This window comes from Zonotrichia albicollis, chromosome 4 (genome assembly GCF_047830755.1).
Source record: "Zonotrichia albicollis isolate bZonAlb1 chromosome 4, bZonAlb1.hap1, whole genome shotgun sequence".
Classification (NCBI taxonomy): domain Eukaryota; kingdom Metazoa; phylum Chordata; class Aves; order Passeriformes; family Passerellidae; genus Zonotrichia; species Zonotrichia albicollis.
The window spans coordinates 47,093,212-47,118,871 of NC_133822.1; the positions used below are offsets into that span (position 1 = coordinate 47,093,212).

The 25,660-nt window shown below is 40.3% G+C and overlaps 1 protein-coding gene across 2 annotated transcripts in view; it reads left to right on the top strand.

The window, feature by feature from the left end:
* Window positions 1-3,083: 3,083 nt before the first annotated feature.
* Window positions 3,084-25,660, top strand: part of NAP1L1 (nucleosome assembly protein 1 like 1) — a 29,667-nt gene continuing 7,090 nt past the window's right edge. The window contains exons 1-11 of one of the 2 annotated variants that reach the window (XM_074539708.1): window positions 3,084-3,178; window positions 17,908-17,942; window positions 18,624-18,712; window positions 19,812-19,914; window positions 20,975-21,116; window positions 21,575-21,655; window positions 21,847-21,975; window positions 22,476-22,547; window positions 23,170-23,309; window positions 25,054-25,199; window positions 25,310-25,329. In XM_074539708.1, the coding sequence (XP_074395809.1) occupies window positions 17,926-17,942; window positions 18,624-18,712; window positions 19,812-19,914; window positions 20,975-21,116; window positions 21,575-21,655; window positions 21,847-21,975; window positions 22,476-22,547; window positions 23,170-23,309; window positions 25,054-25,199; window positions 25,310-25,329 (939 nt within the window). In that variant the 5' untranslated portion in view covers window positions 3,084-3,178; window positions 17,908-17,925. Of the gene's footprint in view, window positions 3,179-3,365; window positions 3,520-17,907; window positions 17,943-18,623; window positions 18,713-19,811; window positions 19,915-20,974; window positions 21,117-21,574; window positions 21,656-21,846; window positions 21,976-22,475; window positions 22,548-23,169; window positions 23,310-25,053; window positions 25,200-25,309; window positions 25,330-25,660 lie in introns of those variants that run through there. The other variant, XM_074539707.1, reaches the window with a different exon arrangement.

Here is a 25,660-nt window from a genome sequence, read left to right on the forward strand (position 1 = left end):
AAGAAAATGTGTAGTTGTAGTTTTTCATACATTGCAGGTCTGCAGTGCTGAGCAGGACATGAATCCTGTAAAACTGAGCCTATGTTAGGTGCCAAGCCTGTTGCCTAGTAGTGTGAAGGGGTGTCTAGGTGTTCAGGTAATCACATCCAGGTTCATACTAAGGATCTTCTGCATTTTTCAGGTAGTACAAAAGAGAATGAAAGCAGCTTTAATGGTCAAGGAATCACCTGCCACAGTGGAGTTCTTGATTTGAAGTAAGCATACTAAGCTTCATGACCAACACATTTTTCTGAGCTAAGGCAGTGCCGCTTTAGCCTGGCTGCAGCCTGAATGCAGCACAAGCACGCTGAATGCTGTGCTGAGCAGGACTGAGCCTGGATCCCAGTGCCAAACCCATCTGTTGCAACAGGCTCTTACAGAAATACTGGTTTAGCCTCCTGCAATAGAATCAGTGCTTGACCTTCTTTAGGGGCCTCCATGTACCAACCCAGAGCTGTGCTCTGTCCCTGGATGCCCTCCGGGCTCCTGGAGACAGCCTCTGCTGGAGCCCCCCTCCACAGGCTAGGACTGAGTCAGTGATGCAAGCTCTGGGGGCAGGATGCAAAGGGAGCATTCCTGATAAGTGCTAGGCACTGAGGCAGAGCTCAGACTCCTGCCATTGTGTAGCTCCATGTGTAAGACACTCAACTGGCAAGTGAGGGACCTCATTCAAACTCTTCTGCTGATTTGGAGCAGCAATTTGACCTCAAGTCACTGTCCCCAGAAGACACATCCCAGCTTCTATGCCATAGGGCAATTCTCCTAGTGTCTCTGTCAAGGCTCTTTGTCCCAACTGGGAGAAAACGATGGCTCTCTGTGCACTCAGTGACCACACCTGAATGTTTCTTACACACATGTTCTGAGTCTTTTAAAAAAGCTTCGAGATGTAATATTAAAAAAATAAAAAAAACCCAAGATCACATTTACAAGGAAAATATATATATGTCAATATCTAAGGTATTCTCTGGTGATTTTATTCCCATTATGCAAAAAATTGCATTAGTTTGATGTTCTGTGCAATTCCAAGTCAGTACTTCAACTATCCAGACAGACTGAAACCACAAGTTACAGAGCATGCTCATGGAAAACACACAAAAAGCAAAGAAAAACATATCAGCCATTAAAACTCAAGTTTTACTAAAGTTTATGTAATTTTCATGACTGTACAAATGTTAGGATGAGTTGAACCATTTGACAGCAAAACAACTGAAACTATAAAGTTTGAATGTGCATACAATTCAGGTAAGAAGTAAGTTTGTTTTCTCCTCATACCACACATCTGTGATGGCAGGTGCCATGTGGAAGCAAGAGCTGTGTCCTTATATCCTGTCATTTGTCCCTTTCTAGCTGTTCACAGAAACTGCTTCTTATTGAAAAATGTTTCCATATCTGTGGTTCTTCCAAAACTGCTAAAAAGCCCTTGGTTAAGGACTTTGGTTTTATTTTGTCTTATGAGAAGGGGCTGAGTTACTTGACTAATTCAAACCCCCAAAAGACATTTCTGAATTCTGGTTGGAAGGCATTTCCCTCCAACCTAGAGGTACATTTCCAGCTTAGACTCGTGCCCAGTCTTTACCTGTGGCTGTTGACTACCTTACGCTCTCTACTCCACACTGCTGCCTTCTGCATGTCTCATTTCTCCTGTGCCCCTTCACAGGGGTCACTGGGTGTCACCTCAGGGTTGGGCATGTCGCCAGGTGGCAGATGTCAGAAAGACAAGCAAGGCAAGCCACTGCCTTGTGAGTCACTTATTTACAGCGGATTGCCACTTTAGCTGATTGAATAAAGGGAACGCCTGTAATGGTACATAATTGTTGTTGCAATAATAGCAATCGACTGCTCATTTTTACCACATGCCTGCTGTGCTTCTCTGCCCTCTTCATATTCCCAAGCACCAAACACCTCGGATAAATAAGACATTAGTATCCAGTACAACTTTAAAAGGATTGCAAGTGGGAGTACAGGTATTTTAATTTTAGAGTCATGTGGCATCCCCATCTCTGTTTCTCCCTAATTCCTGTCACTCAGACTATGCTGTGCTGTCCTTGTCCTGGATCCTTCTTTTTCTTCCTTACAGCTTTGTGGTTTCAAACTATTTAAAATTGAATGATATAAAGAAGCCCACCTTCAAAAAGTCAGTGTGCTGGGGAATAGGAAGGCATCCCTAAGTTCTCTCCATAAACTTCTGTCTTGCAGATGGGATTTATTTGCCACAAAGACATCTGCTTTTGGGGGCTGAGATTTTACTGCCAAACACCGGAACAAAGCTGGTGTGGGGCCATACAGAATAGAATCCTTTATAGTTTCCTTGTTCTTAATATAGAAAGTGTTGCAGATACTTGGCAGATCCACTCCTTTTTTTTTTTCTTTCTGTTGTCATTTTCATTATTTAAATAGATACATTCAGGCTGCAGATTGCTTTGACAAGTAGATGGAAGAATTTGGTAAATTCTAAAGAACACACATTAGGTATTTGGCAGTATATCCTCAGCAAACAGCTCTAATGCCATCACACTCTGTGTCTGGCCATCCCACCTGATTGTATTTGGAATCACTGGCTCCTTCCAGCCAAGGGGAGCTGGAAGTTTCAAAGATATTTACATTTAGTGTAGATCACAGATGTCTTCTCCAAGTGTGCTCCATGCTATTACTCAAGACCATGGGCATGGGAGTGAAACTCTAGAAAGGAATCCGTTTTAGGAACGGCATTGTTTGGAGCTCAAAGTCAGGCATGACAGGCACTTGCAGGAAACCAAGTCTCTGGCAAGGCAAAATGGGAGGGATGGAGTTGTTGCTGCCTTTGGCCGTTCATCCCAGCCAAGGCAGAAACGGTCGAAACTGCTGAACCACCGCGGTGCCCAGCTTGGTTTTTCAAGGTAAGCTAGTACTGACTGTGGTTTTGTGGCACCTGCGGCCTCTGTGAATGCAGTTTACCTGCCCGACTAACTTCTATTTATGCTCAGGTGCCTTCAGGAGCCCCCGAGTCCAGGCTTAGGGCAGCACCGAAGCACTGCGGATACATCGCACCCTGACCGGCGGGCGGCTCCGCCCTCGCCCCGCTCCTGCCGGGGCAGCACCTGGCGGCTTGGCCGGCGGCGAGGGGCCCGTTCCCCCATTCCCCCGGGCCCGCGGGCGGCCGGTACGTGAGCGGGCGCGCGGCCGGGGGGCGGCACGGGCGCGTGGCCGGGGGAGGTGACACGGGCGCGTGCCCGGGGGTGCCAGCGCGGGCGGCTCCGCGCGCGCCGCCGCTCGGGCCCAACGGCCCTCGGCCAACGGCCGGCGCGCGCTCCCGGGGCGGGCGGGCGGCGCGAGGGCGCGCGCACGCGTTGCCATGAGACGCGGGCGGCGGGGGAGGGGGGTTACGTGGTGACGTTAATTCTATATGAGCGCGAGCGGCGGGAGCGCGGGTCCTTTCACCGCCGGCCGCGCGGCGCCTCCGCCTCGCTGCTCCTGAGTCACCGCCGCCCGCCGGCCGCGCAGGTACCGCCGGAGCGCGGCCGCCGCCGCCGCCCCGGGCTGGGGGTCTGGGGGGCACGGGGGGCGCCCGGGGGGCGCTGGGCCCCCCGCTCTCTCGCGGGGAGGCCGTGGATGCCGGCCCGGCCTAGCGGGGCCCCTGGGCTGGCGGGACGCGGGGGGCCGGCGGTGCCCGTGCCACACCGGGTACCGGCCCGCGGGGCGGCCACGCCGCTGCTCGCCCCCCCGGGCCCGCAGCGAGCAGCGCTGCCCGCCGCCTCCCGCGCGTCCCTCCGCTGCGCCCCGCGGAGCGCCCGGGCCGCGCTAGGCCGGGGCCCGTGGCGTGGCCGACGCTGGGGGGAGGCGGGTCGGCCCCGCAACACGTGGGCGCCCGAGCGGGGCCGCGCCCGGCGCGGCCGGGGACCGGGAGGGCGGCGGGGCCGGAAAGCGGCGCGGGGAGGAGCGGGTGAGCGTCCGGCCGGGCGCGGGGAGGGCGCGGGAGGGGCTCGGTGCCGGAGCGGCGCGGGGCCCCGCGCGGTGAGTGCGCACATGGCGGAGCGGGGCGGCGATGGCAGCGCGCCGTGGCCTTGTGCCGCCTCCCGCGCCTTGTTCCCGCTCCGAGCGGAGCCGCGGCGCGGGTGTGCTGTGCTCTGCTGCTGGCAGGGGGACCCAGAGATTCAGCTAGCGGGCGGGCTGCTCCCTGCCTCGGGGTACTGTGGTGTCCGAGAGCTCAACATGTCGCTTCTCCGGGCGCCTGTTTGCTGGTATCTCCCTGAATAGTGTCCCCAAGGAAGGCTGAGACACTACCTGGAGGATTTAGTAATTACAAGTGGATCTACTATCTTGTGTTCAGCATTCATTTAGATGTATAAAACATACTCTATTCCATATTGAATGTTTAGGGGCCTTACACTGCCAATACTTGTGAGGCTTTCAATATTGGCTAAAAAACCGACATCGTCTGCTTGCAGAAAGAAAGCACAAACCTTTTTTGAAGCAACTGGGATAGTAATAATGCAACAGCACCTTCCACATTTTATCTCCAAGCTCTCTGCAGTTAGGTACATGCTTGAAGTCCTGTTGAGATACACTTTGAGTGTATCTCACTCTAGTGAGAGCATTTCGTGTTCTACCTCACTTGTGGAGGGTCAGAGAAGTGGGCATAGTGTCTGCAGGGTATGACAAATACTCTCCTTTGCTCAGCACCTCTTGGGATTTTAACATCTGCTGGTAGATAGATGCTACATTAATCAGGCAGGAGATAGTGCCTGATAATTTTAATTGCAGTCATGAAATGAAACTTGAGGGAAGAGTTAAGGCCTAAGGCTGTGAACTCCTGAAGGTAGTTTTTGACAAACATGTTGGTAGCTTTTTAGCAGCCTTCCTGCTGAGCCCATTTTACAGTGGTACTCTTTAAAGAATGAGAGAATCACTGTACTTTGATTGAAGCAACCTGAGTGGTTTCCAGTCTCTTGCAAATCCAGAAACTATATTAATCCTTAGAGGAACATGGTATTTAAAATATACATACATGGAAGTTTAAGTGACTTGGATGCTTCTATACGAGACAAAAGTTGAGGCTGCTCAGGCTTTGAGTACCTGAAACATTGATAGAAGTGCTTAGAACAGGCCACTGACACCTGAGCTTGTGTGTGTCCCACTTAGTCCCGTGAGAGTGATACATGTTAGCAGTGTTACTGCCCTCCACTTTTTCTGTGCTTTGTGACACGTCTTGGATATCGTGTACTCTTGGTTTCTGAGGCCAGAATGTTGGTCCTGTGCACAGGTGGTAGATTGGTGTTTTTCAGAGCTCCTGGTCCTTCTCTGCCTTGGACAGACTAGGGAGTGAATGTTGGGAGCACGCAGAAGTTCTGTGCTGCATCTGTGCTGCCAGCCCAGTGTTTCAGAAGTGCCCGACCTGCTGCAGCTCTGCCTGTTGACACGTACACAGCAATGCTCCCACCATCCTGGTGCATCATCTACCGCCTGCCTCACTCAGAAACTATTCCTGGGAGCAGCTGGGGGCTTGTTATGGTGACCTGCTTACTAAACACCCTGGAAAGAGGTGGTGTGGTTTTTTCCTTAGCTTTGAGCATGTGTGCACAAGTGAAACTGAAACCAAGGTGGTGTGGGCATGGTGTTATAAACCTCTGTTAACAGAGTTTTCACAACCCCGAGTGAGACCTGGATCTTCCAGGCTGAGGCCATGTGCTCTAGTAGAGAACTCCACATCTATGAGGAAACTTTGGCTTACCCTGTACATTTGATAAAAACCTCTTTATTCACTAGGCTCCTAAAAGTTAAAGCAATGCTAACATGAAGAGCTTGACTTATCATGGCAGAAATTGTATTCCTTCAGGGAGTAAAATAGCTTGAGGATATTAATTTCAATAGTGAAAAATTTTAGGGGGGGAAATAAGACAAGAATCTTCTATTTTGAATTTTTGTTCAGTCCTTTGGTGGAAGCCAGTTTATTCCAGTAGAACATCAGGTATTATGAACATGTCTCTGGTATCTTCACCTTTTTGCTAATGTAGTTGTAATGCAGTTCATGTTGAGGTTCTTGTGAAACAGCTGGAAACATGGCATATCTCTAACTAAGGATCTGATTCTAAAGGAAACTGCAGGAATTGGACAGGTTACAGAAAATGGAGATGCAGGTGTTCTTTCAATGCCTGTTTGTTATTCTGCATCCCTGTAAACATTCAGTGCAACTTCAGCTCTGGGATTTTCCATGAGCTGGGAGTGCTTTGGTATTTGTGAGGTACAAATAGCCATTTACACAGAAGACAGAACTTTGCAAACAGAAGCAAGACTTTTTAATGCTAGTTTTATTTTAGTACAGCTGAGGAGTCTTCTCAACTGCTCTGGGCAACTGCATTGCTTTGAGCTTCTCCTTAGGGAGGTGGCTAGTAAATAACAGAGTGGAACTTCATAGTAGGTGTTTAATCCAAGGAGGGGTTGTGATGAGGGTTTTAATACTTACAGGTCAGTTTTCATTTGTAAATTGCTTGGCGTTCAAAAGTGATTATAATTAAAGCTAATTCAATCTAGCTGATTCTCACTCAGCTCAGAGGTTAGTGCATTTCCTCATCACCCAACACTGTTAATCTGGAGAATAGGTCTGGTGTCATAATGTATTTGTCTAGAAAACCAGACATGCCTGGAAGGCATCACAGAAGTTGCTTGGGGATTCATTTGATGACCTTCTGAAAAATTAAGCTATTTAGAAGCAACGTGTGAGGGCTTCCTACACTGAATGATTATATTATTTTCTGAATCAGCAAAGTTAATGCAGAAGTAAAAATCCTAATTATTGATATACTTGTGTATTTAGCCATAACTTTTGACCTTAAGTTTTCAGGAAGACTTGACATATTGCAGATTAAATCTTCATTGCAGTCAATTAAAAAAGTTTTCTGATTTACCTTTGACACTCCAGAATTACTTAAAATATAAATATTTAAAGATATGAACTTCCTGAAAGATTAATATTTTAAATGAATTTGCATCATCTGCTTAAATGAAGACATTATCTGTATCCTAACTAGTTGTCAAAGGTTAAACTGCAGGTCTTTCCTAGATAGAAAGCTGTTTAGATTTTTAGTACTGGAAAATACGATGCATTTGGGGGCTGTGTGCTTAAGTGTACATCTGCACAGACATGACTTGCAGTGGTGATGTCTCAGTTTAAATCTTAACTTGCCACAATGAACAGACAGTTTGCACATCAACTGTTTCACCTTGTCATTGAGGACTGTAGAAGAAAGTACTACCAGTTGCTCCTTGGTAGATTTTTTTGTTCAATGAAAGCCAATTTTAGATACAAAAGCTGGGTTTTGGATGTACCTGTATCTTTGAAGCATTCAACTGATGATTTTATATTTATTCTTTAAAAAACTACCACTACCAAATAACAAACAAGCAATGAGGAAACCTTCACTCAAAACATGAGAGATACTAGAATTAACTGAGTGTTGGAGATTCTGGTTATGAGGTTTGACAAAGTGGGTGCCTGAAATCTGAAATGGACAAACCCCTAGACTTCTAAGACCCAGGATAGAAACATAAATGTTATCTTTTCTGACCATCTGCACTACAATTGGTTCAATCCACTACTTTATTTAGTTATAGTTTAATATGCAGTGTTTCAAAGAACAGAGAAGCAGTTCTTTCCGATTTCTTGTGGGATGACTTGTCCATGAGGGACAGTTTTGGTTTAGTTTAGGCCCTCGTTAAACCTGATAGACATTGAAAAGTCAAGTTGAGGAACGCAGGGAGGGTCCATGAAAAAAAAATTGTTCATATTGAAGCCAAGTTTGAATCAGTTAGTTTTGAACTTCTTGTTAATGTATGTATTTTTGTCATTTCTTGTTGCTCTTCACTCAATTGCTATTAATACAAAATGTGAACAGCTTCTGTTGCTCAGGTATTTATGTTGCTAGGCCCTTAACTGAGCTAGTTCCTCTCTTCAGTGTTGAGCAGTGGATACAGTATTTTCATTAAGGACACATTACTGAAGTGCAGGATGATCATATTTTGTGATTGTGTGTTTTAGTCACCATGGATTCATTTCAGATCTTGCCACTTTTGCATGTTGAGAAGAAGTCTTCAGTGGACTGCATGCCATTATATATAGTCTTTACATAGCAGATTTTTGACCTTTTGAATTCTAAAGCAGTTGGAATTGCATCTTTTTATTTGTTCCTTTAGTTTTAAATACTATTTATTTTGCCTCACTTGACTCACCCTTTTTAGCAGTAGTTGAATCGTGATACTACAGTTTTGGAAATAACTCATCTTTGAATGAAAGTATCAACTGGTATAGTGCTTTATGCTGTTTCTTGTGTGTGCAGGGTGGCTTTATCAGATGCATGCTTGCTATGTTTGAGCTGGGGAGATCTTCATGACACACCCTCTTGGTTCTTTAACCACCATCTTCAGTGTTTTGGAGGTACCACATACTTCCGTATTGCTGCTGAAGGCAAGGTTGAGTGAAATTCACAAGAGAGTATTTCTGGAGATAACTTTGTAAACAGCGCTCAAGTTCCATGGTTCAAGTTTTCCGTAGCCCTACTGCATGTTTACAATTGCTTTTTAAACTGCACCTGTATTCATTTGAAAGTGACTGGCTGAAACCATAACCATGGGCATTCCTCTGTTGGGTCTCTACTGCCAATTGTAACATCTCATCCCAATAGCCTCCAAAATGTGTTAAAGTTCTGGTTGTGTTCTTTTTTAGTGCACACTAACTTGTTAGTTGAAAACTGCGTGCTTTAGAGTTGGTAGTCTAGTAGTGGCCTGGCTTCCATAGGAAAAATACTAAACAGAAGCTAACAAAGAAGTTGCTAAATACATTTAGGAATTTCAGTGGCTTCTTGATTAGTGAACGAATTTAAAATTGCATTCATCAGATGTTCTAGCAAAAAGCACACTTCTGAAGCATGTACATTTTTTTCAGTATTTTATAACTTTCTTTTCACAGAAGGATGCTTAGATGTTTTTGAAGTCAAATTGGATAAAAACTTGAATGCTGCAGCATGTGAGTTTTGCAGATAGCAATGTAATTGCCAATATGGTTGTGTTTGATTATGTGGCCATCTAGGCAACCAGTTAATGCTCTTTCCCATTGTTTGATGTTGTGGTACACACAAGTTTGGTTTTCATTAAGTTGTTACAGTGCACCCTGCTACCTGAAGAACTTTGTTTAAAAACAATTTTTTTTTTATTACTTTGCCACTTTTTAACAAACTGAATACCTGAAAACATGAACTGTATTGGGAAATACTGTCATAGGAAATTTCAAATATTTCTTTATACACAAAGACTTTGATTTCAACCCTCTAGGATGGCTGCAGTTCTTCCCATTATCCATGATGGAAAGTAAAACCATAAAAACCTATAGTAAATAGTTTGCTTTAAAAAAAAGTAAAGATCCTTGTTAATTTTTCCAGGTTTGTATTTAAACTTGTGACTTACCTAATAACGAAAGATTGTTCTAAGTAGAAATTGTTAAGTTTTCTGCTGCAGAATCTTGGCATTCAGAACAAAGGCAACATTGTCTGCTAATTACCCTATTTTTAGAACATGATCACGGAGCTCAGGTCAGTAGCATAGACAAGCATGCAGATGTAGTTTAGTCCTGATTTTAATTTGTAATTTGGTAGTCCATCTCCTTCTTGGTATGGAGGCTCTTTTCTGCTGAAAGAGTGCCTGCTGAAAGAGTGCCTGCTGAAACAGGCACTATCTAAAATGCAGTTAAAATACTACAGAGAGAGGAGTTCAGTATTTGTTGATTGAATCCTCATTTCCTGATAGAAAACTTAGTTCAGGGGAAAGCTTACAGTGGTGTTCTACATGAATGAAAACAAATCCTGAGGTTACTAATAGCTGAGTAATATTATTACTTATGTATATGATCCCTTTGCTTTGTTTTGCAGAATTTGACTTTTTTCCCATCAACTGGCATTCTCATACAAGTGTAGAGCACTTCTAAGTTGAAATGTGGAAAATGTGTTTTCATGCTGTAACATGTATACATGTATTGTGCAGAGGCCTGCAAGGACTAATGAAATAGTTGCATTGGCAAATGAAGTTGATGACTTTACCTCAGGAGTTACTAGGGAATGCAAAATAATACCACTTGAAGGGGAAAGAGCAGTTTCAGTTGTGTTGTGTTACTTGGTTCAGCATTCTAATGATTTTATCATGTTTGTTCTCTACAGTCAGAATCTGGATTTTTCCACATTATCATAAGCCAGATGTATCAGTACAGTGTCACAGTAACTTCAAACTTGCCTAACCCTTTTCATGAGTTATAAAAGATACTTGCCTGTGACAACCTCTGTCTCTTGACCCTGCTGATACTCGGTAACTGAAGGTCTGACACTGTACAAAGAAATGCTTTCAACAGTTTTTAACTTTACTGTCATTCAGACATTGATGGAAGGAAGAGAGTATAGGGTTATGCATAGCTGAGGAAGAACTACAGTAAAATTTTCCAGCAGGGTTTACTTTCTCTGACTTGAAGATCATTCAGAAGAGAAACTGGCTGTTCCCTTTATGAAAGGAATGTATCTCTCACATGATGATATGAGTGCTTCCCATCTCGGATATTTAAGCTCATGTGCATAGCTACAAGTTGTTCTGAGTGTTTTGTGAAACGCCACTTCTTGTCTGAATTTCTTGGGCTTTTCTGCTTTGTCAGGACACCTTACTTCAGCTTCTGCTTAAGATTCCTGTACATCTCCATGCCAGTTAGCATGTCTGCAGTTAACTGTATATGTTTTTGGCACACAGTGGATGAGTTGGTGCTAGCACAATAAGTTGTGTCAAAATGATGGGATTTGAGTTACTGCAAGAGTCCAGTGTCACCTTCTTGTTACTGTATTGAGGCACCTGGGTTCCTTGCTTCCACTGACCTTTAACTCCTTAGTCTCTTTATGCAGAACTTTATAGCTTTTATATTAGTATTGTGTTTTTTATTAGATCATACTCCCTTGTTCTGTGCTTATTTTTGGGCAGACATTTTAATTATCTATTCTAGATTTGCAAATTTAAATAAATTTTGTCAATTTTTGTTCCTACATTAACAGTTAGAAATCTTTTGTTAACAGAATAACTTTGCAGCACTAATAAAGGAATTGTCTCTGGAAAGTTCAGTGGCTGATAAAGTCTTTCATTACACACATGTGGTATGTTGATGTTCTAGCAGTGCACTACTCTGCTCATTTGATTGAGATTGATTTTCTTTTGGACCTTCAGCTTTCCTAAGAAGGCATATTTTTTCCTTAAGATGAATGATAATGTGTTTATCCGTTTAACATGTTTATTTCCTGTGTTAATCATAGAAACATGGAATTGTTTAGGTTGAAAAAGGCCTCTCCTCTAAGACTGAGTCCAGCTGTTAACCCAGCCCTGCTGTGTTCACTGCTAAACCGTGTCCCCAAGTGCCACAATAACACATCTTTTGAGCACTTCCAGGGTTGGTGATTGCACCACTTCCCTAGGCTGCTTGTTTCAGTGCCTGACAACCTTTTCAGTGAAGAAAGTTTTCCTAATATCTCATCTAAACAAGCCCTGACATAACTTGAGGCCATTTCCTCTCATCCTGTTGTTTGTTAACACTGGGGAAGAGACCACTCCCCACCCAGCTACAGTCTGCTTTTGGGTTGTAGTAGGGAGTGATAGGTCTCCCCTCAGGATAGTAATAGGTGCAATATCCCTTAGTTTCATGACCAGTTTTCATGATAGTGGTAATGGATGCATGAATTTGATCTCATAGGTATAAAGGAAACACTCGGTCTTCTGCTTTATTCCCTTTTAAAATGACATTTTAAACCTGATACATTATTCCATTCTTTTTGAAGAAGAGCTAAATTTTCTCCTGGTTACTATTGAACTGTATGATCTTCTCTCTCATAATGATTTCCCTACCCCGTGATTGCTACCATAGCTTCTACTAACAGTTTTGGAATGAGTGATGCATTTTTTGGATTGTAGTCCCAAGACATTTGAAGTGTGAAACTCTGTACCATGTACTGTGCACTTTTTAAACAGTCACTCAGTTCTCACAGAATTGTTTAGGTTGGAAAAGACCTTTAAGATCACTGTGCAGAGCATCTGAGCTCTTTAAAGTTACAAACTTGTGTTAGAGATTTTGAGCAAAATACCCCAGACAATTGTTTTGACCATGTGCAGTCAAAGAGAGTTTTCTAATTGATCTCTACAATATTTTAATTTTTGTTTCCTGTATTTATTGATGATGATGTAAGGACAAATATTACAAGTTAAGAATTCCAAGTCCTGGAATTCTAGGCAAGAAGATCAGTTAGAAGTAACTTGTAGTGAATGTATTGCCCTTGAGTTTCCCAGTCTTTAGTGAGAGTTGAACTTGACTGGTATGATGTCATTTGTCTGGCACCTTTGGTTTCTGCACACATTGCAAATAGTTTACCAGACTTAATCCTGATGATTTTTTTTAATACAACTAGCTGTCCTCCTGTGTGATGAATTTACCTAGAGAAGGGGAAGAGGTGTTTGCTGAAAGGGGAGGCTATGGGTTCTGTTGGTGGTGTGGTGTGCTCAGAGCTGCAGAACAGCTGAGATGTGTTGTCAGCCTGGCAGCCCTGGGGCTTGTGCAGAAATGCTGATGTTTTGCTGGAGGAGCTGTGTCTCAGGAATGTCTTGCTGCCTCAGCTGACTTGGAGTTCACCTCGCTGTGACCTGCCTTCCTGAGGCCAGCGGATGTCCGGGTAATCTAATAGCCTGTGCTTACTTGGGACATGTAAAGCTGATCTGAACGAGAGAAGGCTTTTCACCAAAGCCTCTGTCCTAGCTGTAACATGGCTGGTGCCTCTGTGCAAGCTCAGGTTCGTTTCTGTGTGGATAAAGGAAAGATTTGGAAGCACTGAACACTTGGAGTTTGTATTTCTATCTTCACTTATGCAAAATCACTCAGTGAAGAAATGAAAACCCTTGAAAACTGAAGGCTCACTAATGACTTGAGGATGAACACGTGAGCATTCTGCTTGTATCAAACTCCATTTTGTAAAAAAACATGACAGTTTAACAAGATTGTGTCCTTTAAGCCTAATGAAAATAACAAATTGTCACACAGTTTTGATAAGTTTTAAATTTTAGGGGAGTTTTGCTAATTTTTAGTAATTCTGGAGGATACACTCAAAACAGTGGATAAGCTAGTGCTGGATTAAGTCTTCCAACCTTTTGATTTTGATAAAGAATGTGCTTTCTTGTGATGGCAGGCAAGCTTAAGGTACCTGTATGAAAGAGGTTTTTAATTGAAACCTATAGGAAACTTGCACTGTAGCTTGCTTTTCTGTACTCTTGCTTTCTTTTTGTAGCATGAACTTCCTACACATTCTCTTTCAAGCCCTGAAAAGATAACTGTTGCTTTTCTTCTGCATATTTTTACAATGAGCAGCAGAACATTGTAAGTAAAGCCAGTGGGTGCCTCTGTATTTGATGATAATGCATCTACTGCATTCAAACAGTTAGTGGCTGTAGCTTCCAAGAGGAAATAAAATATTTTACTAAGGTGTATATTTATATTTTTAAGGTTTTTTGCATGCTGGCTTTATGCAGGGGTCTAGACTACCCTTTGCCTGTGCTCATAAGCCTCTTCATGCAGTCAGGACTCCTACAGTCCAAACAGTATCTTAGTCCAAAACAGTTACCTAGACACTGAGGCTTGAAGTAACACACCAGGTGTATCCAGGTTTGTTATAATCCTGCAGTGACAACTGGTGAACTGATACCTCCCTGGTACTGCTTCAGGGAGTGACGCTAGTGGTTATGTTGCTCACATGCCAAGGTGTAGCTGTTGTTTATGAAAGTAAATGCACCTATGAATGAACTGTGTCTTATGGAAAGTGGATTGATAGGAGTTCTATATTTAAATATTTATTGCTGGGGAGATCCTGCAAAATAAATACTGCAGTGATCTATTAAAATTTTATTGATTGTGGTATGTAGTGTATTTGAAACTGTGAAGACAAGGCCAGGACCTTGAGCTGGGCACTGCTCAGAGATAGTGAAGGTTGTTTGCTCTCAAAGAATGCATTTTATCAGTGCTTTTTTGCAGTGTTTTTGTTTCTGTTGGGGTTTTTTTAGCCGGTTGAGCTGTGTTTGCAGAGAAACTTATGGTTAAGTAAATGACAGTAAACAAAATGTGGTGCAGCTACATCTCTTCCATGCTAGTGGGTTGCACAGAGTAGCCTAAATGTCTGCCAGCATAGTTTTCTTGGCAGTGCCTTGTAGTCTCCTTACTCAAGAACAGTTGTCTAGAGCTGGCAGATAATTGTCATGACAGACACTAGTATCTCCTCAGTTTGCAGAAGAACTCTTCCAACTGTGTACATTCTGATACTGAGTTGTGTAAAAAATGGAGGGAAGATTAAAGGATGGGACATGAAAAAGACTGCTGCAAGGAGAATAGGAAAAATTTGATGAGAGAGAGAAACACACTGGAGGGAGGCTCTGAAGCTGACAGCTGCTTGATACAGTCTATTTTAATTTCAAAAAATCTTTGAAGAATGTTATTCAAACTCTCTGAGTAAACTGGGCCATAATTTGAAACCATGCAGTGCTTGCAGGGATTGTTTTAAGAGTCAGGAAGCAGAGGGTGATAACTGCCCATTGCAATGAGGAGAGAGAGGCACATGCTGGAGTCCCACAGGGTGCTGTAGCAAGATGAATGCCTTTAGCGTAGTCAGAAATGATCTTGGAAAGAGGATGAACAGTGAGAGGATGGAGGAAAGTTTGTGATGACAAGTAGTTGTTCAGAGGCTGAAAATAAGGGCCCAGTGAGGAGGAATTCAGTAACGGGAGACTGTTGGTGAAACTTTCTCTGCTACACAGTTGCATAGTGTAGAAAAATCATTGAACTGATCTCTGAGCTGAATATTGCACCTGAGAAACTTGAGTGATATCATCAGCTTACCTGCTGGTTCTAGGGAAAATGAGGACTAGTTTCTGAAATAAAAATTTGTTATGACATTGTCAAATACCTGCACTTCTGATCCAGTGTGTTTTTGCTGAACGTAATTGAAAGCTACAAGTGTTTCTGGGAGAATTCTTACCATGTCATTGCTTTTTTCCAATGTATTGGCTAATGGCCCTTGTTGGAGGTGGGATGGATGCTGCTTAAAGTTTTAAGGCATCATTTGTTTATAGCCACTCTTGTATTCATTTGGGAAAAAATGTTGAAATGAACTGTGGAAGTTGGTCTCTTTCAGAAAACCTCTAAGGTGTTTCAGCTGCTGGTTGATCTAGCCCATTGACTTGGAGAGACCACAGGGTTTGTGCTGCCACTGGTCTCTTGTTTGTTGAAAGAACTACCTCCTGTTTTATGGCAATTAAAGTGTTTTTTGATAGGGAGAACAGAGAAAGGAATTGCTGGTCTCTGCAAGGAGCATCACTATGTTGGATTTGCAGAAAAAATGTATGAGAGGCAGGTGAGCTGTGCTTCTTTGCTCTTTTGCACAGCAATACTATCGGTCTTCTTGAAATGCGTTAAAAACAAGTTAAGAGGAAGTGTGTAAGTGTGGGATCTCAGCACCTCAGGACTGAGGTGCTGAGTCACCGAGACCACCCTTGGGGGGCTCAGGAGTCCTGGAATGTTGCCAGAAGTGTCTGGTGGCTGGACTTTGATCCTACACAGGAGACGACACTTGCATGAGGATAGGAGGATTTCACCAGAGTGAACGGTGAAGGGATTAGTTAATTAGAGAGTGAAACACAGGGTTTAGGATTTCTGTACAGGGGGGTTTAGAGAAGTAAGATGGAGGAATTGGGGTGTGTCCTGTCCTTCTTCTTCTTCTTCTTCTCCTCCATCTTCTGTGGTGATGGTGGCACTTTGGGATTGGTCATTACTAAAAGTGCACTGGGCAAGAAGGGTGAAAGGTATTGGGGAAAAATGATAAATATTGTATATGTAACTTTGGGTATAAAGATAGGTGACCGCCCGGAGGGCAGGGGAGTGTGCTCATGGCTGGCTGCTGAGCAGACCTCTGTCGGGCCAAGAGAAAATCTTTTAGATAAACAATTAATAAACACAGAGACCGAGAAAAGAACTGAAGCCTCTTCTCGTCCTTTGAACCGCGGGCTGCCCCAAGGCCACCCCGGGCCTTTCCAGGCCATCCAAACAGCTGAAAATCGGACATGTAAGGAAAACGTAGTATATTTTTCATGGATGCAATATTGTGTACATCAAAAATAATGCTAATTGTTACATTGCTCAAGTAAAACAGGGCCCTGTATGTGAGAGTTGTAATTGTAGTATGTTGTTTCTGTAGGTCTTCAGTGTATGCTATATTTGAGAATGATATTCAAAGGAGAGTCTTTTGAATTGTTGCAGGGAATTGTTACATGGGTAAAACTGAAATCACAAGACAAGCAAATGTGATCTGAATAAAATGAGTCAAGAATATTGCTGTAATTCTTCTTACTGAATTGTTAGATTTTCTTTGGTTTATAGCAGTGCTCCCATCCTATTTATTAGCAAATACTGTATTATTTTTCTGAAATAGATGGCTTTCGTTCTCTAGTTTTTCTGCATATAAAGGAATTGAATCTTTTTGATTACGTTCTAGATCTTTATTTGGCACTATGAAATTGTGGTCCTAAATGAGGACATCAGATACCTTCTTTCTATGTAATTCTTGGGAAGTATTTATGACACCAGAAAAACTATATTTAGATTATATTTACATAAAATGTGGGAGTTTATTTCTGAAGATTCTAAGATGTTTCTTCATATTGACTGTTGATTACTGGGATTGTGTTTTTGTGTTACACTTCAGTAGATCAAATGCAGTTTTTCCTTTTTCTGGAACACATCCGTGTAACACTTTGCTAAAATTCTCATTTGAATGCATTGTAAGGAGTTGAAATTTCTGAAGGAAATTTCAATTTGTTTAGCTTACAGGAGAGCAGGTAAAATGGAGGCTCTAAAGCATTGGTTTCCTTGCTTTCTGGGCCAGCAAATTATTCCTGGTAGTTGGAGCCTCCTGAATTACTGGCAGTTGGTAATAGCAGGACAGTGTTTTCTTGTGCATAGTATTGTGTTAGACTTCAAGTTACCTGAAAGATCTTTTTGGAGAAGATACTCCCAAGTACTGTTTTGTTGGTAGAAAATGTTACTCATTTTATAATATATTCGAGAACATGGGTTCTTCATGGTATGCAAGATTTGCAATAGTCTCAATATTAAATGCTTCTAGTTACTGTGTATGGAATATGTTTATGATTTCACTAAGATATTTAAGAAAATTGTGATCATTCTGAGCATGGGAATTGGTCATGTTATAAAATTTTATTCTGGCACCTGGCATAATTTTTTCTGTAAAATGTTGCAATATTGTGGCTATTCTGAGGAATGACTTGGATTGGTTTTGTAAAGTTGGGATTAAAAGTAAAGCCACGAAAAGGCGTCTTCATTTTCAAATTGTTTTAGCTGTAAGTATGTTCTGTCTGCAGTCACATGCTGGAAATGATAAAACAGTTACCAGCACCCTTTTTGCTTCAGTTTTTCTCAGGTTATATTCCAGTTTTATACTTAGGACTAATTTTCAGTCAGTGATATTAGAACAGTCCTACAATCCAAAACTCAACATGGTGTTTTGCTGGTACTTGGTACTTCAGTTTATGTGAGTAGATCTATAGGTTCTAAACCAGAATGAAGTTTTTCAAAATTTCTCTATGTTTTAAAGACTGACAGCTCAAAATGTGCAACGGAGATGTGCCACGCTTCAGACTGTAATATATATTTATCACGTTTCATAAAGCTGACATGATTTTGTTTCTTTTAGTATTATGGCATGTGGCCATAGAGTTTATAACTGAAATCTAGTGCTCCTGTTCTAATGTGGTTTTTTTCTTTTTTTTTTTCCCTAGTGTTTGAAGTCTTGCAGAATGGCAGACGTAGACAAGTAAGTAAAATCTGTCCATGATTTTACTGCAGCTCTGAGTGTGTCCTGTGCTGTACTTGACATGGCTGGGCTCTCCAGATACTGGATAGGCAGGGTCTACACACTGACCTTGAGCACTGTGGCAAGACCTGAGGAGAAAAGCTTATGTTGCTCATGATAAATGGGTTTGTGATCTTAATTGTAAGTAAATAAGAAAGTGGTAGAAGGCATGAGTCAACTTCCTATATTAGTTGGAATTCTGGAGGGGAAAACCAGATAATATTGCCCATTCCTATTGTTTCACTCCATGTAGGGTTCTTTCTATACTTTGAGTGCTCTTATTTTGTGGCATTCAAAGTATAATGTAGGTGATCCTACCCACTCTTAAGGAAGATATGTGGAGCAGAAGGGGGCTTTGACTGGTTGATAAGAGCAGGAGATGAAGGAGTTTTTTATAGAAAGAAACTTTGTAATTCTGGAAAGTTGCTAATTCTGTAAACTGTTCCGGGATTGTCAAATGTGAAACTTTGTGAAAACAAAATTGGTTTTGTTTGTCTATTAAGACTTGCTTGTCAAAGGTCAAAAGATGCAACAGTTTGTTTCTACCACATAACCTCTAGTTTGAGCTCTTTAAGCTCCTTAGAGTATATTATAAAATTAACTGTTTGATTGAATGAACTTGTTACTGAATATTTCTAATAGCAAAGAACAGTCTGAACTTGATCAGCAGGATATGGAGGATGTTGAAGAAGTAGAAGAAGAAGAAACTGGTGAAGATGCCAACAGCAAAGGTAATGTTGAAACGAAGAGTTTCTAAACTTCTAAGCATATGTGCTTTCTAGTTAGTGTGTTAAAAAGTTTTTACTGCAAAAAAAATAGGAAGTGGTAAAACAATTTCAGATGGACAATTGTGTTTAAGTTCTGAAGCAAGGACTTTTTCTTTCAAATTGAGTGATTTTTATTAGTTGCAGTTACTCATTGTAGTCATGTTTAATACGAGGTTCATGCAGTGCCAGCCACCTGTATAATTGGAAAAGACAGGATTATTGTGGATATGTAACAGGATTATTTAAAAACTTCACACACATGAAGTTTTGAGTATAAAAAATTAATGTGTGCATATGTATGTATGTGTATCTCTTACTTTTGATTAGTTGCTAATAATTTGCTGTTGAGTTGACAGTGAACAGAACAAATCATGCTTAGTGTTACCACTCTTGAAATTAATAAATTCTTTTTTATTCCCCCCTCAACAAATAACATAAGCACATATCAGAATACTTGTTTTGTTAGTGCTGAACAGTCTTACTCATGCTTTGTATTTGAAGTGTGGGGGCACAGATGGAATCTAAAGAGCAATTAGCCAAAAGAGAAATAACTAATAATCTCTGCAATAAAATTACTTGGACTGCTGATAGTGCCATGTTTCAAGTTTGCCCAAGCAGAATAATAACATTAAAAAAGAACATTTTTCTCAAGATGGTATACTTCGCTAATCTATCGAAAGAAGCGTTTTCAAAACTGGATTGCAAAATTTTGGGGAGCACTAATTAGCTGAAGTAATTAAATGGCCTACAGTAATTAAATGGTAAGTATTCAGGTGTCCCATAGGAGCCTAGAGATGAATAATGTGTATTTTCAGTGATTTCCCAGTTATTTTAGGTGAGAATCAGAGGGGAAATTATACTCTAGAAATCCTAGACAGAAATCAGATTTTATAAATCAGAAACATATTTTGGTATTAGGGAGACTTCACACAGTTTTAAACAGTTCTTCTGCATCTGTAATTCTTGCTTGTCTAATTTTCTTTATTTTATGCACCATTCTTTCTTTCAAGATTGGTTCCAGAAGATGCACTTTGTGCTTACTTAATCTTCTTTTTTAATTCAGCTCGGCAGTTGACTGTGCAGATGATGCAAAATCCTCAGATTCTTGCAGCCCTTCAGGAAAGACTTGATGGTCTGGTAGGAACATCTGCGGGATATGTAGAAAGGTACAGCATTGGTTTAGTATGAGCAGAGTGTTAAAATGGTTCTTTTAAAATGTTTTCTGAACAGTGTTATCTATGGTTTATGGTCATAAACCACTATTTATGTGGTTTTATCTGCTCAGCAGAAAAGCTGATATAGTCTGTTTGTAGTGCATCTCAGAATTGAAGAGTTTTTATTTGAAGTTTCAGGAAGAATGCTAATATTTAGCATTTAGTGGCTGACGTTTTCCTCTGCAATTACAGTATGGTGCACTTGTTAGGATACTTTCCTGATCCTTGGAATCTCTTTTGTAGCTTTGCCTTGGTCATGAAACATTTACTTAAACTGGACAGATGCTTGGAGGCCTGGTGTCTCTAGCATAGTAATTTTATGCTTAGACTGTGAGCATTAGCTGATACAGCAATGTTATTAGCAGTACTTCATGTGGTTTTCTCAGTATCAAAACTTGCTATAAATTCTTGCCAAAATTTTCTGTAGTTGATCTGCATTTATGAGGCATGCAGTAATTGCTTTCCTTTTGCACATTTGTAGTACAGTGGCTCATTTAGCAAACCAGTTCTGGCTCACTTTGGGTCAGACAGTGTGTTTAAAGACAGTGCTATTAGCTGCTGCACTCAGTGAAACAAAGCAGCAAATTTTGAAGAGTAAATATCTAAGCAAAAAATAACAACTGTCTTGAACTTTTTCATGAAACCAAACAAATTAGTGGTGAGACCTTTCTTAGTTGTACTCAATACTGTGATTTTACTTTGTAACCTATTAATAATGTAGAACTTGTTTTTAGAAGGAAGATTTATTGCACAAATTTCTCTCATGATTTACCCAGGTGTTTGGAATACTCTGGTTCTAACTGTGGTTGAGCCTCAGTTTAAGAGTTTGTGCTAAGGATTTCAATGTCATTGGTGAAAGTGGTTGCAGCTTTGATTTAAATCTAAAGCTTAAAGCAGAGTGTAAAATGTGTTGTGGTACAAGTTGGTTAACTTGCAAGGGGTCTGGTTAAGGAGAGATCAATATGTGCTTAAAATGCAGTGTTGGTAACAGTTCTGTCACTGAATTTTTCAGCTTGCCTAAAGTTGTTAAAAGACGTGTGAATGCCCTCAAGAATCTTCAAGTTCAGTGTGCACAGATAGAAGCAAAGTTCTATGAGGAAGTTCATGAGCTGGAAAGAAAGTATGCTGCTCTCTATCAGCCCTTATTTGACAAGGTATTTTAGTGCTACTCTGATTTGTACTTTAAAGCTTCATCTAAAATACAGCAAGGGATTATAAAAACCAGAACACTTACTCATGTTCCAAATTACTTGGTCTCATATGTGCACCTTCAATTCAATTGATACAATTTTGCCATCCAACTGAATATAACTAAGATTGAGAGAGTGAAAAGTTAAGTCTGTTCCATAGTTACCAAAATGACTTCAGTATATCAAACCTCATTTTAATTGAGCAAATGTCAGATGATACTCTAACTTTTCTGGGACTTTGGTGTTTATTTTAGTGTGTTGTAAACCTCCTAACTGCTGAATCAATCTTCTAGAGCCATAAGAAAAGGTAGATAGTTAATGTATTACTAATTGTGTAATTTAGGATTAGGAATTTATTGGTTAGGGCATTGCTGATTGCAATGACTAGGAAATTAAAAACTATTCTTGGTTTAATCTTCCAGCGAAGTGAAATCATCAATGCCATTTATGAACCTACAGAAGAAGAATGTGAATGGAAGGCAGATGCTGACGAAGAAATTTCAGTGAGTATCTTAATTAGTTCTCATCAATGTCTCAAGCTTTAGCATGGAACAAGAGGTTTGTAATGATTATTTGCTATTAGTAATGATGCTAATTCTTAGTGGTTGCTTAAACATCCACATGACACTGGTATCAACAAAGAACTGATGAACCGCTTAAAATTAAGGAAACCAAATATTTTTATTTTATCAAGGATGAAATGAAAGAGAAAGCTAAGCTTGAAGAAGAAAAAAAAGATGAAGAAAAAGAAGACCCTAAAGGAATCCCTGAGTTTTGGCTGACAGTATTCAAGAATGTGGACTTACTCAGTGATATGGTTCAGGTAGGCAGTGGTCTAGCTTCGTTTAAAGTTGCATTGGTAATTAATCCAAGTGTCTTTAAGAAAGCAGTGGAAACACTTTGATACTCTATGTCTGTTGGAGAGCAATAATGGAACTGTTGCTTGGATGTCATCTCTGGTAACTTATCAAGTGAGAGTACAGAGTACTGAAATACCTCCCTGCTGTTTTATTTCTTGAACCTATTCTATGATACTAATGAATTTTTGGTGCTTATAGAACACATGTGAAAAGTGTGGCTAGGCATGACTAAAAATTGTTCATGGTGTTAGCGTGGGTTTTGGTTGTGTACTGTACTAGGGACTCTGTAACAGCCATTGTTGCCATCTGCTGGTCATGTTCATGGAAGTATTTCAGTGTTGTAACAAGGTTTTTTTTTTCTAAGTCAAACTTGTTCTAAACATGGCTTTTTATCTCTGTGAGGCCTTAAATCTGTGTGTAATTGAATGTTATGAAAATTAAATACACTGTGTTTTCTCTACAGGAACATGATGAACCTATCCTGAAATACTTAAAAGATATAAAAGTGAAATTTTCAGAAGTTGGACAACCTATGGTTAGTTTGACTTATTAAACAAGATTACTTTTATGTTATCTTAAAAATTATTTGTATTTTAGCAACATGGTCTGTGATAGCCAATTGTCTTGTGGAAATCATGAGAAAATATACAGCTGCTGCTTCTGAGAAAGCAGTACAAGGTCTAGTGCTAATCTTGCATCACCCTGTGAATGAGTGTATATTGAATTTAGCCTTCAGCTTCTGCTGAGATTTGCCTTAACAGCTGATAACTTAGGTTTCACCATTGCATTTTGATACCTTTGGGTACTTTTTGTGTAACTGCTGTAATTTCATATATTTCCCTGGCAGAAATCAGACCGTTTTCTAAGTTATAACATTTTTAAATTTAGAAATTCTCCCTATACATTAGTAGCAGGAAATCTGTGTGCTGGGAGATCTGTCATTACTGCCAGCAGTACAATAACTAGAAAAGTGCAAGATCAAGTAAATGAAAAGATTTGAAGATCTTTGTACAACTTGGGTGGAAAATTCTAGAATAAGTTATGCGTGTATTGGAGAAAGGTGTATTCTGTTGCATGTGTACTGCTTGGATTTAGGTGTTAAGAATTTAAAGTTGTTTGTAAATAATTAAAGTTACTGTTCTGCAATTCTTTTTAAGAGTTTCACATTAGAATTTCATTTTGAACCAAACGACTACTTCACAAATGAAGTGTTGACAAAGACGTATAGAATGAGGTCAGAGCCAGATGATTCTGATCCCTTTTCCTTTGACGGACCAGAAATCATGGGTTGTACAGGGTAAGTGCTAATAGATACCATTAAGGCAATATAGCAGCTTTGCCCTTAGCATTATCCAGCTGTAGAGTTTTACAGCATCTTGGGGAGGTGCTGGACAAGATACTTCCCCTAGTAACTTGGGAACAGCTAGGTTTGATATGAGGTTTTGTGTGGTTACCAATAACTTCAATACAATATAGAAAAACATTATTTGTATTGCGTCATTTATAAGCATATATATTATATAAGCATATAAATAAAAATAAAGTCAGTATTTGTTTAGAACTACTGTTCTGCAGTCACTAAAGAGGAATTGAAATCTTTTAGTATCTTCTAGTAGGCCTGTATAGCTTTTGCTAGAATTTGTTTGGTTGCTTTTATTAATATTTTTGTATTTCTGACATGCTGCATTTTGGGGAATTTATATCAGATTTATTTTTTATATTGCAGTTGTCCATTTTGTTTTATAAGTGTTGAATGTTTGCCTTTGAATTTCTGTCTATTTGAGAAATGGAGAATAGTCCTCATAATTCCAGGTTGCTCTTTTTAAAAAGCTGTCACACTGCTTTCTTAGTGAAATCTTCTGTTTTAAATTAGTTATTTTTTCTGCTACGTTTCCCTTTTTTGTGAACAGAGGGATGAGAGAAAACTATGTTGTACATAATTATTCTTACAAGTACACTTGGGCCTGTTCAGTAACTTTTGTGTTCAAGTCTCTAGTGTTCTGACTGCTCTTCTGAGTGATAACAACTGAGTTACAGACTTTCACTGCATAGTCTGTATGTGTTGGTTTTTACTCTTAAAACAGTGTTGGTTTTACTCTTTAAATTAATCTCCAGTTGCTCATACTGACTTTTTGCCTCTTTATTTCCCAGTCACTTAACATATTTTCCAAAGTCCTGTAAGATTTAATTTTAAATGATTGGGTAGCTTTGATTAAACTGCTTTGTTTTCCCCAGTTTGGACTGATTGGCAAATCATGAATCTTGACAGGGTTTGGTGTGAGTTGCCACTGCTTCTATAAAAATTATTAACTCCTAGTCCTTGTTTTCTCTTGTAGCTAGGATGGCCCCTTCTTGTCCCAAAGCAACTCACTGAATTCCTTTGAGTCTGTAAAAGAAACTTCTGCAAATGCAGTTACTTTCACTGATGTGACTTTTCATTTACTTGTCACCTGAATGCTTTGACTGTTAGGGAAGCCTGTAGGCATGATTTTGCTCTGTAAGCAAAATAGAGTTAACCCAAAAAAACCCAAAACCCAAACAAATGAATATAACACAAGACTACAAAATCCCCACAAACAACTCAAAATCAGCCAAAACCTACATGCTTGTTTGATGCATTGTTTTAGGGACTTACTGATTATAAGGATAGGTGTGGTGAACTTTGGCATATTACTAATATGCCCAAATATCACATTGCTTTACAATGGATGGGAGGCTCTAAAATTAGTGCAGTACTAGCTGTTGATAGAAAACTAGGCACTATTTGGTAGCTAATGAAAATTAGCATTTCAGAGATTGAGTGGAGAAGGAAAAAATTCGGGATGGAAGTAATCCTAAAATTAACCTGTTACTCTTGTTCTCAACCGATAAACTAATGAAAAGATAGAATATTAAGTTAGTATTTATTTAGTCCTTTCTTCCCTGTATCTCTTGCAGTTGTGATAGTCTCAGTAGATACTCGTAACAAGGGGAATGGTATTAAGCTGTAGGTGGTTGTGGGTTTTTTCGCTGTAATTTGGTTTTTTGTTTTTACTCTTTAGTTGCCAAATAGACTGGAAAAAAGGAAAGAATGTTACTTTGAAAACCATTAAGAAGAAGCAAAAACATAAGGGCCGTGGAACAGTCAGGACAGTTACAAAAACTGTTTCCAATGACTCTTTCTTCAACTTCTTCAGTCCTCCTGAAGGTAAACTAAACGCTAGTAATATAACACTAGTTAATGCTACATGTATTAACTTTAGATGTAGAATGTATCTCACTCACTTGTTTCTTCTGCTTTTTTTTTTTTTCCTACAGTTCCTGAAAGTGGAGATCTGGTAAGTTGGCTTATTTAAAAAATAATGATGGCGTGTTTATGGAATTTTAAAATTTGTTAAACAGCCTCAGCTTTAACTGCTTCTGTCTATTACTGAGACTACTTATGAAGACTAGTATGTATTTGAGTTTTCTTTTTCAGGAGGAATATTTGAGTTGGATGGTAGAGTTTAGTTTAGTCAACTTTAATAGCTTATGCTTCCTGAAAGCTACCTTGTGGATTGTTAACAGTTGTAGAAATGTAGTGATCTACGTTATTAGTCTTTGATCTAATGGGTGGTGTAAGTCTCTCTCTTCAGGTGTTCTTTGGATGATTTTATCTAATGGCTGAAT